The sequence below is a fragment of the Vigna angularis genome, chromosome 11 (genome assembly GCF_016808095.1).
Source record: "Vigna angularis cultivar LongXiaoDou No.4 chromosome 11, ASM1680809v1, whole genome shotgun sequence".
Classification (NCBI taxonomy): Eukaryota; Viridiplantae; Streptophyta; class Magnoliopsida; order Fabales; family Fabaceae; genus Vigna; species Vigna angularis.
Window position 1 is genome coordinate 2,874,680 of NC_068980.1, and position 15,268 is coordinate 2,889,947.

Below are 15,268 nucleotides of genomic sequence, written 5' to 3' on the forward strand. Positions count from 1 at the left end.
TTTTTTTTAATTTGAGGATTAACTCGAGAGTTTATGTTTAGTTTCTTAAATTCTACGGTGATGGTATAAGCAGAATACATGTTTTGAACTTCTGCTTTTGTCGGTGAGGGAATTGAAGATCATCGCATTCTTTTTGACTGAGAGATTATTAATTGAATACTTAATGCTAATTACGTAATTAAAGGGACTAAAGCGGCGTCAACGGAGAAAACTAAATATTGACACTGAAAACAGATGTAATATCTGTTATTATATCATATAAAATTTGAGCAGATTAAAAGGATGGATTTTTTTTAAAAATAAAATATTTATAGAATCCTCATTTAGTCATTGGTAGGTCGAAGTCTTGCTCCTCCAAGTCAACGACAACTTCCTCTTGCTTCCTTCTTATTGTGGAATCTTTCATTATGCTTTATCTTGCTGTCGTTCTGTCAGAGGATTTGCGTCGATTTGGTTAAGCAACATAATAACATTATCTTTATCTTTATCACTACAGGTATCATTACTTCTAGAGAGAGAAAAATTGAATCATAATAATAATTTGGCAAAATTTATATCATTTTTAGAAAAAAAAAAAAGGCAGCTCTATAACTAGTATAATTTAATCCATATATTATGTTTATCTTCATTTATATTTAATTATTTTAACACGTAAATTTAAATGATATTGTTTACTAGAATATTAAAATTATATACTGACTATTTAAATATTTTTTGAACATTGTAATTTTTACAATATAAAAATGTGGGTTTATAAATAAAATATTCCTTTATAATCTAGCTAAAACTATATTTTTATGATTTCTGTAGGTTGAAAGAATATAAATTTACGCAACTTAAAAATTATCATATAAGTATAACAATAATTACATTTTAATATTATCATTTAATTTGTTACTTTTAGACACTAAACATTGAATATATTTATATTCATTGTTATTTTATCTTCTACTATCATATCACATTATTTAAACAAGATGAGATAAATAGAACAGCTACAGATGGTTATGTTACAAATACAAATTACGAGACATATTTTTGATACCTTAAAAAAATATCACTCTAGCAGTGGGAGTTCAATGTCGGCTTTAGATTCACACGATACATATCGAGAAAGACCAAGCCAAATTCTCAATCCAGTGAAAGTTCAGAGGTGCTATAAATCTGCGTAATACTTGTGTATTTCCTGTCAAATGGTCCCTTATTCGTGGAATTCAAGAAAGAACAAGTGGGGCTTATACATAACTCAAGGTAAAATTAAAGAAGCTGCAGAGAGATTCAGAAGAAATCAGAGGACACAAACAAGCACATTTGTGTTCATCTCCAGTATGTTCTGTGTATGATATTCAGTTACAGAAGCCTGTTGCATAAACCCAACACTGAAAGTTTAAGATAAAACATTATATACATTAAATTGTGGTGTATCCAATAGGATAGGCGTGCGAGGAGGATAACCTTTCTTACGCGACTTAACCCCCTTTCACATTAAAACAGCCTTACAAAAAGGGAGCCAGTATATGATATAACAGGAAGTAAAGACTCCATTTCAGCTTTCGGTGCATTGGCCTGAGGCAGAAAACATTTGTTTCTAATGGAGGATCCAAGTCATCGCCGCTGTTGATTGCACATCTGGCATGTGGTGGCAGACCTAACATTTGCATAGGTACAATGTTCACAAGACCAATGATTATCATCAGTCATTCTGCTGGATATGCTAGTTCGGATAGTTGTTTTTCCTCTTCCTCCTCTCCCTTTGCTGCTCCCTGCTGCATTTTTGGAGCTCGTTGCTTTGCTCGAAGCAGCCCCATTACTATCCACATCAGATAAACCATTCTCCAATGCCCTCACCAAATTCTCGAAGTAGTTTCTAGTCACACTGCCAAAACAAAATGAATTAGAAAACATATATAACTATATTCATACTGGAACATGAGCATCTATACAGACAAGGACATCTACCTGGTCAATCCAGCTAGTTTGGTGCGGAAGTCATTGAATTCTCTGGATGGCCCATCGGCATTTAGGAATAGCTGTAGTTCCTTTTCAGCACATTGATGAAGTCTCTCCAAACCAGATTCTGCCTCACCTGGTGGGAATAAAAACATCGTTTGTAGGAGAACCACCACAAATGCAAGACATTTCAATGAAAGTTAAAGTTGACTAACAAAACCTTGTAAGTACTCAAAGAACTGCTTTTTAGCATGTTCATGCTCCGGTAAATAGTACCCATATGCATATGTCCATTTCAGCACCCTCCTGCATTCAACAATCTGCCAACATGAAATTCAAATTAGAAAGCCTTCCAGTTTACAACATTTGAAAACAATCTCATCATAGGACTACCTTCAGAAAACAGTTCAATTAATAGTGAATTATTAGTCCTAAAACTTGTTTGAAAGAACTTTTGCATGAGCACTTCTAGGAGAAAAAATAAAGAAATATTAAAATTAAATAATGCATAAGTAAATTTGCAGAAGTTTTGCTCATATAAGTTTTCTTAAGTTTGTACTTTTGAATTGTTCATAAACTAATTTTTGCTTCCTATTTTTCTCTCCCATAAATGTTTATAAAGAAGGTCGTCCAAACAAGTTCCTAATAAAAAACTACTATGCAGTCCAAAACAATCGAAAGTTTCGTAAAACAACCAACAAATTTAACAATTCATTATACCAAGTTCAAAACTATTAATATTCATTTACCTGTAACCAGGCCTCCGTTATGAACTTAAGCTGTGATTCAGGCTGGCATTGTGTGTCACTAAGCTTTTCAATCTGCGAAAGGAAAAAAAAAAGACAAATAGTACACAATTTTAGAGTTCCTGAAAAGCAAGATATTAAGCCCTAATTATAAGTAAGAAAAATGCCAAAGCGATACAGCAAAAGGTATATTTGTCTTCTTTTTTTGTTCGAGAGTTTATATTCACAGACTCCTGACAGTGAAATAATTAAAAGGCTAAGAAAGAAGTAAAAAATAAAATAAAAATTGCAGCCATGAGGAATGCGGCAAAAACTAAGACCTTGGCTAGTTATTTTCAGTTTGTTGATTTCAACGTTGAATTGTTTTTTATTGTACAATGAAAGGATGAATAACTTAATATTTTTACTGTGTCAACTTGAGGGACTACACATATTTTTCCCTTTGCAATTTCACTTTCCATTATTCCTAAACTTTTCAAAGCACTCTTAAAAAGTCAGCTTTCCCAGCACAAAAAATTAGATTTCACTTCAGTTGTCAAAGCCCCTTGCAAGCTAATTGGAGGGAAGAAGGTGGGAATAAAATGGAAGAAAACAAAAAAAAAAAAAAAAAAAGTATGAGTAACGTACATGAACAGTTTGCATCTGGTGTAGATCTGCAAGAGCCTTTTGCCTTGACTGATAGTTAATGAAAAATAAAATTAGTTATACGTCACTAACCCAACCGAATTCAAGCAAAATAAATATTAAACAGTGGATGTGGGAATTGTAGATAAAACATCATAACCATAATGGACAGAAAAAGTGTCAAGTCGTGCATACAGATTGGTTGCTGGCCCATCGCTCATAATAATGTGTGTACCTCTCCAGCGAATTCTTTGCCATTTCTCTTCTTCTTTCAGTTTCATCATACTACATGTAACAAGATTAAGGTCATAAGCAGATATCATTATCAAAATAGATGCCAGGGGTAGTCAGATAATGCCAGCCTGAAACCTGAATCAAGAAAAGTACAGCATTACAAGGTCCCTTACCACTCCCTCTTGTTTAGCTGCTTCATAACGATTGCAAGCATAAAAACCACCCGTCCTTTCACCATGGTCTGACCACGCACCAAGGCATAGCCTATGCAGATAAAAGAAAATATCAAGATTAGGTAAAATTCACATAAGCTAAAGTTGTTTGGAAATAGATAGACATTAGACGTGTTATATATGTGTGAGAAATATCGTTTCTACCCTTGTTTTGTTATGTTTATTTGCTTTCTGTTACTGTGGTAGATTTTGGTAGATATTTCTAGCATTCTGTTATTGTGCTAGACAGGCTGTAATCCTCTTTATATTCTTCTTTTTATTTTGTACAATGTGCTGAATATATATTGAGCACTTTCAGACTTTATTAGACAGGATGAATAATGAGGATTAAGGTTTATCTTTGATTGCTTGGCCATTACTCTGTCATGGTATCATCGCTAACACCCACTGCTTCTTCCGCCTGAAGCTTCTTTTTCTTCTTCCTCATTTTCTGAAAATGGCTTCCCTGAGCCATCCTATTACACAAACACCGGATCACCTTGTGAATCCGGCAAACCCACTTTATCTTCATCCTGCAGAAAACCCAGCATTGGTGCTTGTTTCCCCTCTCCTTACGGAGAGCAATTTTCATCAATGGGAACGTGACATGGTCGTCGCACTGGAGACCAAAAACAAGGAGAAGTTCATTGATGGTACTCTTCCTTGTCCCCCTCTCTCAGATCCACTTCACGAAGCTTGGCGTCGCTCAAATCGAATGGTGATGTCCTGGCTCACACGATCCATGACTTCTTCGATCAAGCAATCGGTGATGTGGATGGATACAGCATCAGAGATTTGGAGAGATCTCAAGGATCGATTCTCCCATGCTGATAAATTTAAGGTTTCTGATCTTCAGGATCAGATTCTTGCTTGTCATCAAGGTGATTTACCTGTTTCTGAGTATTATACGAGATTGAAAATCCTATGGAAAGAGTTGGAGCTCTATAGATGTGTTCTCAGCTGCAATTGCTTAACTCCCTGTGCTTGTGGACTTCTTGCGAAACTTCAAAAAGAAAGAGAGGATGATTATGTGATTCGATTTCTCCGTGGTCTCAATGAGAGCTATGCCCAAGTTCGTTCTCAAATCATGATAATGGATCCCATGCCTTCGATTGTCAAAACTTTTTCTATGGTTCTTCAGCATGAACGTGAGTTCATTGGCACCAATCCTAAACATCCTGTTTCCGATTCTTTGGCCTTCACTGCAGTTTCGAATGCTCAACCACGGTTCAACTCTTCCAACAAAGTCCCTTTCAATGCTAGTAAGAACAATTTCAAGAACAACAAATTCTGTGAAAAATGCAAGAAGACCAATCACACCATTGAAACCTGTTATTTTCGCATTGGTTTTCCTGCTGGTTATAAAAAGAACAAGCCCAACACCAAAGCTTCTGCCAGTTTGGTTGAAGTAGATTCAGCTGCATCTCTACAGCACCTTGATTTGAATGGTAGTCCTCCCAATGACCAATTCACTTTCTCTAAAGACCAGTATCAAGCAATTTTGGCTTTGCTTCAACAGAGTAAGGATCACTCTTCCTCAGTGAATCAAGCCTCTGTTAAACACTCAGGTATATCTTCTGATTTTATTCCCTGGATATTTGATAGTGGTGCCACAGATCATATTTGTCCCACCAAATCCTTATTTCATAACCTTCATGCCATAACACCCATACACATTAAATTGCCTAATCACACTACTGTCACTGCCAATTTCTCTGGGAATATTCACATCGGTGACTTATTTCTTCTTGATGTTCTTTTTGTTCCTGACTTTTCTGCTCATCTCATTTCTATTTCCAAACTTGTTTCCACTATTGACTGTATGGCAGTATTCTGTGATTCTCACTGTCTTCTTTTCCAGAAATCTCACTTCAAGATGATTGGAGCAGCTAGGAAGATTAATGGCTTGTATTGTCTTGCAGAATCAAATGCTATGTGTTGCAATTTACCTTTCCAAACTGATGTTATCAATAAATCAAATGCTTTCATTGTAAATGCAGTCAATACCAGTGCACTTTGGCACCATAGACTAGGCCATACTTCAAATTCCATTTTACAATTGTTATCTTCTCAACATGCTGATATTATATACAAGAATTGTACTCCTTGCGACACTTGTCATTTTGCCAAACATAAGAAATTACCTTTTTCTCTTAGCACCTCCAAGAGTTCTCAATTTTTTGAGTTGTTGCATGCTGACATATGGGGACCCTTAAGCACTGTTTCTATTGATGGTCATAAATATTTTTTAACACTTGTTGATGATTTCAGTAGATTCACATGGGTTTATCTTTTAAAATCAAAAGCTGAGGTCCAAATTGTTCTTCCCAATTTCATACATCTCATTGAAAATCAATTTGACACTAAACTTAAAAGACTAAGATCTGACAATGGCAAGGAGTTTTTCTTAACTGATTTCTTCTCTTCTAAAGGCATTTTTCATGAAACATCATGCATTGAATCACCCCAGCAAAATGGAATAGTTGAGCGCAAACATCAACATATTTTGAATGTAGCTCGCGCCTTACTTTTCCAATCACATCTTCCCTCTGTTTTTTGGTCTTTTGCTATAAGACATGTTGTACATCTCATAAACAGGCTCCCAACTCCATTTCTCAAAAACCAATCTCCTTATGAAATTGTTTTTAGCAAAACTCCTGATTTTAAAACGCTTAGAGTCTTTGGTTGTCTAGCCTTTGCAAACACTATTACTTCTGGCAGAACCAAATTAGACAAAAGAGCTTCTAAGTGTATTTTTCTTGGTTTCAAATCAGGGGTCAAAGGTTTTCTGTTATATGATATGACTACACATCAGCTTTTGCTCTCTCGTAATGTCATTTTTTATGAGTCTCATTTTCCATATTCTGTTTCTCATCATCATCACACTGGTACTGCTGCATCCCAACAATCATTTGATTCTTTGATTGCTTTTGATATACCTGGTTCACATTTTAATGATTTTCGTCTTATTTCGGATGTTATCTCTAGTAATAATGATCATAATGTTGTTGAACCAGTTATGCAATTTCATAGTGATTCTACTGATATTGTACAACCTGTTGATCCACCTGGTAGACTTTCAACTAGAATTAGGAAGCCACCTGCTTATTTGTCTGATTATGATTGCTCCACTGTTTCTTTTGCTCCTACTTCTAGCTCCACAGCTTATCCTTTACAATCATACTTGTCATATTCCAAATGTTCTAACTCTCACACTGTTTTTTGCATGTCTTTATCTGCCTTCATTGAGCCATCTTCTTTTAAAGAGGCTTGTCAACATGCTCATTGGCAGCAGGCCATGCTTGCGGAAATTAAGGCTCTTGAGAGGAATAGAACTTGGTCATTGGTCCGATTACCACCAAAGAAAAGAGTTGTTGGTTGCAAATGGGTCTATAAGACTAAATTGAATGCAGCTGGGGTTATAGAAAGATATAAGGCACGCTTAGTTGCCAAAGGGTTCACACAAACTGAAGGCATGGATTTCTTTGATACTTTTTCCCCTGTTGTGAAGCTTACAACTGTCAGATTTCTCCTTTCCATTGCTGTTTCTCATAACTGGTTTTTACACCAGCTTGACGTTGATAATGCCTTTTTGCATGGTGATTTGGATGAAGAGGTTTATATGAAACCTCCGCGGGGCTTGATTCTTCCCGAACCTCATTTGGTTTGTAAATTGCACAAGTCTCTCTATGGTCTTCGCCAAGCTTCTCGACAATGGAATGCTAAGCTCACAGCTGCCTTACTTTCTTATGGATTTTCTCAGAGTACAGCTGATCATTCATTATTTCTTCGACAGTCTGCTACCTCTTTTACTGCTCTTCTAATATATGTGGATGATATCGTTCTAACTGGTGATAGCATGGATGATATTGTTGCTGTTAAGAAATTTTTACATCAAGAATTCTGCATCAAAGACTTGGGAAATCTCAAGTATTTCCTTGGTTTTGAAGTTGCTAGATCACAACAGGGTCTTGTCTTGAATCAACGCAAATATTGCTTAGAAATTTTAGCTGAATTTGGTCTCACTGGATGTAAACCAGCACCTTCTCCTTCAAATCCTACCGATAAGCTAAATGATGATGATGGTGATCTTCTTTCAGATCCTACTTCTTATAGGAGATTAATTGGCAAACTACAGTATCTAACAAACACACGGCCTGATATTTCTTTTGCTGTTCAGCAAGTTAGTCAGTTCATGTCCAAGCCCAGATCCTCTCATCTCAATGCTGTTTTCAGGATTTTGAAATACCTCAAAGGTTGTCCTGGATTAGGCCTCTTTTATCCTTCCAGCAATCCTCACAGACTTCAAGCTTTTTCTGACTCCGATTGGGCTACTTGTTGCATCTCTAGAAAATCCATCACTGGTTATTGTGTATTCTATGGGAATTGTCTTATCTCTTGGAAATCAAAGAAGCAATCCACCGTGTCTAGGAGCTCTACTGAAGCTGAATATAGAGCTTTAGCCTCTGTTGCTTGTGAATTGCAATGGTTGAAGTATGTTGCTGATGATTTATGCCTTAAAATTCCAATTCCTTTTCCTACATTTTGTGATAATCAGTCTGCCATTCAATTGGCTAAGAATCCATCCTTTCATGAACGCACCAAACATATTGAAGTGGATTGTCATCTTATTCGTGCTAAGGTTCTTGATGGGCTCATTGTTCTTTCTCATGTTCCTTCGAAGCATCAATTGGCAGATATGTTTACTAAGTCACTTTATCCTGGACCTTTCAACATCAATTTATCCAAGATGGGATTGCTAAACATTCACCACCCATCTTGAGGGAGGGTGTGAGAAATATCGTTTCTACCCTTGTTTTGTTATGTTTATTTGCTTTCTGTTACTGTGGTAGATTTTGGTAGATATTTCTAGCATTCTGTTATTGTGCTAGACAGGCTGTAATCCTCTTTATATTCTTCTTTTTATTTTGTACAATGTGCTGAATATATATTGAGCACTTTCAGACTTTATTAGACAGGATGAATAATGAGGATTAAGGTTTATCTTTGATTGCTTGGCCATTACTCTGTCAATATGCAAATATAAAAGCATCATACATACCAATAAACGGAAAAAAAGGAAGTGGAAGCATGCAAAATAATCAGGTGGGAAAATACATACCAGCAGAATTCAAATTTACAAGGTGGAGTACAAGTCATATGCATGCACCCTTGGTTTTTTTCAATTGGTCGCTTGCACTTTGGACATGGCTTTGAGTTAGCAAGTATCCTGAAAAACACTAATTAATAGTTGGTTTGGTGCGTCAAATCTTGACTCTCCAAAAAATGACACTGTAGTAGTGTATAAAATGGACATTGGTTATCATATATCAGATCATTCTTCAATCTCTGAATTTTTAAGTGTGAATCGTAAATTGTAACAGATCATATGATTCAGAGAAGAAATGAAGACTAGCTTGAATTACATTACAAATTTTATGAATAGCTACATGTTATTAACAAAATGTACAACATCTATCTCTCAAAAACAAAATGAGGATTTATGTAGAGAATGAATTGAACAAAAATTAGAAAGCAAAAATTTACAATGATTTGATGTGCAAGTTAGTATCTGAAATTTAAAAAGAAAACATCGACCCCTATTTATACTCTATAACCTAATTAAATCAAATAAGGAAAGAAATCATGAAAGAGCTAGAAAATATGAAAGTCAATCCTAAGATATCACTAAGATGCCATACAATATTGTAAGATATATTGATAAGAATATTTTTCATGTACTTTTAGCTCGTAACTAGTAGGTGGACAAGTAGTCCAAATCTGAACTCTAAAGTTTGTTCCTAGCTCTGTTCTCAGGTACAGTTGAGGACAAATTGGCAGAAATAGATTAATTATATAGGTTTTTTCCTACATATTAATGTGGAAACTGCAAATTATGCATATCTGTCCATTTTTATTTTTAGTTTAAGTGTCTTTTCGTTTCATCAGATCACATTGAATCATATTGACCCAACTGTGTGGCCCACACAATTTACAAACAACCCACACAGTCAGTCATTACACAACAATTCTGATCTGTATCAAGTAAATCCACCAATTTGTGACACAATTTCAGCTGCCATGTGATTGTCTCCTCAATTTGTATATTTTGCATTGCTAATCGTATTGAACCATTAAATAGAAATCATGAATAGCTAGGTTTCTACACTATGAACTTCACTGCTCGGAGCAATGCAATACATCAATATTCCATGGATTAAGAACTGATTCAGTACAGTTGCAAATAGAAAAAATAAAAACACAAAATACACAGTTTTGTGCGGTTCTTTTTTTTAAATTCTTTACACTCCTCCAGCTGTCATTTAACCAAATTCAAGTATAAAAATCAAATATTCACAAGGGATCACCAGTTTCTCCCTTTAAAGTGGGATTAAAACAAACAAAAAAGAAAAACAAAGTCTACTAATGATATTAAAATCAGAAAAAAATTAAAAAGAGTAGTGGTGATGGGTGGGCTAAACGGCATCCTAACCTCTTTGGAGAGAGGAGAGGCAACTCAGAGAAGATGACAGTGCCAGAGAAGAGCAACAAAACAGTGGTTGGAGACATTATCGTGATGCCAAACGTTGTGCAAAGCAAAGGTGACTCAACAACAATTGGAAAAACAATAGAAAATAGACAGGAACATCACCAAAGAAAAAACGACTTGAAGTGGTGATCACCAGAGACGAAGCATGAAATCTAATTGATCACGTGGAAGTACATTTTCTGTTTGGAGAAGCTAGGAGGACCCAATCTTATCATTACTAAGTGTTTTCAAAACACATAATTGATTTTGTTTTCTAAAAACAACAACATTTCATGTTGTTGTGTCGGACTTAGTGACTCAGACTCGCGAGTCCACCAAGAGTGAACCAAGTTTGGTCAAGTCTACTCCGAGTCCATCAAGAAACAAGTTTTGAGATCAGTTAATTCATAGCAAGAGCTACTCGTAGATTCGTAGAAGTTTGTGAGTTGACCTGTGGGTTTTGATAATCTTGCTTTAAACAAGTTTTGAGTGAATCAAATTTAGTCAAGTCTACTCCGAGTCCACCGAGAAACAAGTTTTGAGATCAGTCATTTCATAGACAGTGTCACAGTGAGCATAGTCAAAAGTTCGTACAAGTTTGTGACTTGACCTGTGGGTTTGATAACCTTGCTTTAAACCCACCCACAGGCCACAACACACTCAAGAAAAAATAATCTCACCCTTCCATTATTACTCCTCAGTTCCTTTATCCTATTTTTATAATTGAATGTGCTTAATTTCAAAACAATAAATATAGAAATATATTTTTATATAATATAATTAAACACCAGGAGTATTTTTTTATATTATAAAAGTGTTGTATAATGCTGCTCCCCTTTGGTGTTCTGTGATGTGTTCATTATGGGGAAACTGCCTATGCTAGATGACACTCACGTTCCCTCTAGTATTAAAATAGGCATCCCCCTTTCTTATGTTGGTAATAAAAGGGCATTTATATCCCCTCTATAATAGACATTTACCCCCTTATAGTTTTGATAAAGGATACTCAACTCCCTTATTGTATTTGAAAATACCATACTGACTAAAATATAGCAATTAAAGTTTCTTTTATAAACAAAGAAAACATATGGAATGTAAATGTGATTTATTAAAATCATAAAGGAGGTGAATGCTTATTTAAAAATTATAGAGGGTGTGAGTGTCATTTCATTAGAAACACAAGAGAGGTAAGTGTCTATTTTAAAACTAGGGAGGATGCAAGTGTCATTTAGTATAACCTTAAGAGAGGAAAGTACAAAATACCCTTTAATTAATATTGTGTTATCAACTCCTATGCACACCCAGATGCAAAGATTTTCAATAGAACAAAATGATTGGAATGAGCATTAGTCTTCACATAAATGAGTTTAATGAATACTGTTTAATATATTAAATAAATTAAAATACTATATAGATACCAGTTCGAACAAGGTTGAGCCCTTGAACCTTGAACCTTGAACCAGTTTGATAATTGGTTCAATAACCAAATTTAAAAATTAAAAATACGCATTAATAACAAGGCATTGCTAACTATACATTTATAACTCGTTGACCTTGACATAAATGAGGCATCAAATACTATAATTTTTATTGGCAACTACAAAAAGGGACAATCAGTACGGAACAGCAAGAAACTAACATCTACATATTTCAAAATATATTATGTACCAGTTCATGTTCTCGGATTCTGCACTATTTTTCAAAATCCACTTTGACACAGTGCCACAGTCCACTGGACGGTGAGCCTCCTCTGTGCACTGTAGATCCAACACACCAATTAGTGGAATATGAAAATTCTAAAATGTAAGGCTATAAAAATCTAAAACAGATTCTAAACAACTTACATTCCAGCAAAAGCTATATGAACAGAGGCAAGATACATCATAATTTCCACTTCCAGCATCAAAAGTAACTGCATACTCACAACCTGGAGCAGGACACCACTTGGTCTACAAAAAACACAGAGCAGGATTAGACGATGAGAGTAGGATGTCAAAAAGTGTAGAACATCAATGATCATAAAAAACAAGCATGATTTAAATAAGAAAGGTAGGGAAACATTACATATTAACTTATGGACCATTTATCACAAAATGTAGAAATTTATAGTCATTTGTAGCCACACTACCACTTAAATCAACATGTGAAGAATTATGAATGCATAATTTGGACATAAATTGTAAACAAATCAATACAAGATTGCAGTTGGCAGAACAAAATGCATAAATTTTTTTTAATATTGTCACTAAAGCCCAGATTAAAAATCTACAACATACCTTCTTGTTGTCTTCAATATAGGACCTCAGAAGGTAACGGTCATACTTCTCTTTATCTTCAAGAGATGCTAAAAGATTAATCATATCTTGACCAACAGCAGCACCACAAGTGGGATCAGGACATCTCAGCACCAAACATCCCGGACCATCATTAATTGATGTGCCAATATATCCTAGCATGTAAAAAAGAATAGAAGAACGTGGTTTAACAAAATTTTAAAAAATAAAGAAAGAATATTGATGATACATGTATTCTCACTAGTCATACAAAAAAATACACAACAGAGCAAGGCATGATTTAATAACAATGTCAAGACAGACAGGTATCCGTGACAAGCAAAGAACAGAAGGATGGCACACAGCTAACCTGCCCAGCACAAATGGCAGTAAGGATGACCACAAGCAGCAGATTTAACTCGTGAACGAGGATACATCTCAAAACAGATGCCACAAGTAAGCTGACCACAAGAACGGATAAATGTGAGATAATTCATGCAGTGAAGATTAAATGAAACCCAGGCAGCATATAACAAGAAAATTCAAAATTAGTCGACCTGTTTTAAACCCCAAACAACCACCACGCCTCACCTCTCTAGCATTAGAATTTTGGAAAACTGGCTTATCCAAGAAACCAACTGTCTTTCGAACTTGTTCTTCATCAGCAAACCAGGCATCATGCACCTTACTAACACTCCTGCATCACCAATTCACTCTCCTTCAGTATATGAGTAAATAATAAAAGAGACAAAACCTTATCAAAGGAAGCCGCATCATAAAACTGCAACAGCAAACAAAACCAATACAAGGTAAAAAAGGTAACAAATTTACCAATTATAGTGACGAAGTAGGATGCTTGCGGAAACCCGCGGTATTGAGAGAACTGTGGATACTCTTGTGATGTCATCCTCCTGCCTTTGCCGGATGTCCAATTCCCTCAGTATGGTAAAATTTTGCTGAAATCCAAACAGAGATCAGTCAATCGGAAAGGCATAATATAATTCCAGAAACAAACAGAGACACCAGTAACACAATAGCTCCCTAATTAGAAACCAGAGCACTCATGATTGTATCCATAAGACAACCAAGAAATTGCATGTTATAATTTATTCGATAATATTCATCCAGAGCACTCATGATCGTATCCATGAGACAACCAAGAGATTTCATGTTATAATTCATTCGATAATTTTCATTTCGAAGAAAACAGCAGCAGCAAAATGGAATGAAAAACGTCTCCACCGTCCCCGACTCCAGGGATTGACTAATATTAGCCAATCGAGATCAATTGCGCACAAGTTCCTGCCCTACCAACCACACACTTCGGTATAGTTCCAGAATTTATTAAAACCAATCACGTATTGGTATTGGACAGTATCCTTTTCATATACACCCACCACTCTCGCGTGCAACAAATTACTCCGCCGCAAGAGTAGCCTTATCAGCCTCCTTCACTCGAATCACTTAATACTTCACAGTCGGCAAAAGTAGGTGATAACTACATTCACAGCTGAAAAAGTGAAATGAATCAGAAAAGTGAGTCGAAGAATAGACTACCTCCGGGCGACGAGACTCAATCCGGTCAGAATCATCAGCGTCTTCGAAATAGTCGTCGGCAACGTCATCGTAGTCACTGTAGTAATCCATGGGAGCATCCTCGGTCTCACCACTGTAGAAATCGTCATCGAGTGACTCGATATCGTTGGCGTCGTGCATATCGTCCTCGGAATCCATAGGAACCCTAGCGGAAGAGTGAAGGGTTTTGAATTTAGGAACGATCGAAAGGGTTAGAGAAAATCTAGGGCACAGCACGGAAGATTAGAGAGGAAGGTGAAGACGAAGGAAAAAAGTGTCTTGCTTTATGGTTTCTGCCTTCGATCCTTTCTCTTCCTAACTAACGAGAGGCTTGGAAAGTGGAAGAATAATAATATAATTATATCTTTATCTCTATATATATTTTTAAATAATAATAACAATAATAAAGATTAAATGTGTAATTCCTTTGTAGTGGTTATTTTTTACTACTTAAAATATTGAATGATACACTTTGTCAAATGGTGCATCCTATTATGTCATTTTCTAAGATATCACAAGGAAATGTTGTGCTATTTTATCACATGTAACTTGTAAGGATGTCTTCATGTGGAAGTAGGTGAGTGTTTAAATAGATCATTACTCTGGTTAATAATAAGTTAAATTATACTACAAAAAAAATATCTATTTTAATTTATGAATAAAACAGTTTAGTGCCAAATTTATGTTTTCAACAATGAGTTTAATTTTTTTTAAATAATATTATAAAATAAAATAAAAATCATCAAACTTTCTATAAATATCATTTTCATAAAGAGGTATCAGACTAATATTTTCAAAAGTTTTATTAATATTTTTAACAACAACTTTTTATTGACGCATGTAAAAGTTATAATTTTAAGAACTAACAGTTCTTATAAACCGTTAATTTCTATTATAAGCACACACAGGAAAGCGTTGCCCTAGTATAACTCACAAAGTTATGTTGTTAATTTTATTATTTTTAAAGCATAATGATGTGACGGTTTAAAAAATTAAAATATATTTAATTTTACTAACAGTTTAAAATTATTACAAGCATTTTCAAATATTTCTATACTGCTTTTTACTACAATAATAACAAAAATAAATAAATAAAAACATGTGATAGAACGAAATTTCTTTTAT

General features: G+C 35.1%; 1 protein-coding gene across 1 annotated transcript; it reads right to left on the reverse strand.

The window, feature by feature from the left end:
* Positions 1 to 1,235: 1,235 nt before the first annotated feature.
* Positions 1,236 to 14,491, reverse strand: LOC108333893 (probable E3 ubiquitin-protein ligase ARI7). The gene is made up of 15 exons (XM_017569387.2): positions 14,126 to 14,491; positions 13,400 to 13,524; positions 13,160 to 13,265; positions 12,939 to 13,029; positions 12,572 to 12,744; positions 12,140 to 12,244; positions 11,964 to 12,052; positions 8,889 to 8,996; positions 3,728 to 3,818; positions 3,516 to 3,605; positions 3,324 to 3,371; positions 2,700 to 2,771; positions 2,171 to 2,270; positions 1,960 to 2,086; positions 1,236 to 1,876 (listed from the first exon to the last, which is right to left on the reverse strand). Exons 1-15 carry the CDS (start codon positions 14,300 to 14,302, stop codon positions 1,606 to 1,608), a joined length of 1,773 nt encoding a protein of 590 aa, XP_017424876.1. The 5' UTR covers positions 14,303 to 14,491; the 3' UTR covers positions 1,236 to 1,605.
* Between the last annotated feature and the right edge of the window lie 777 nt (positions 14,492 to 15,268).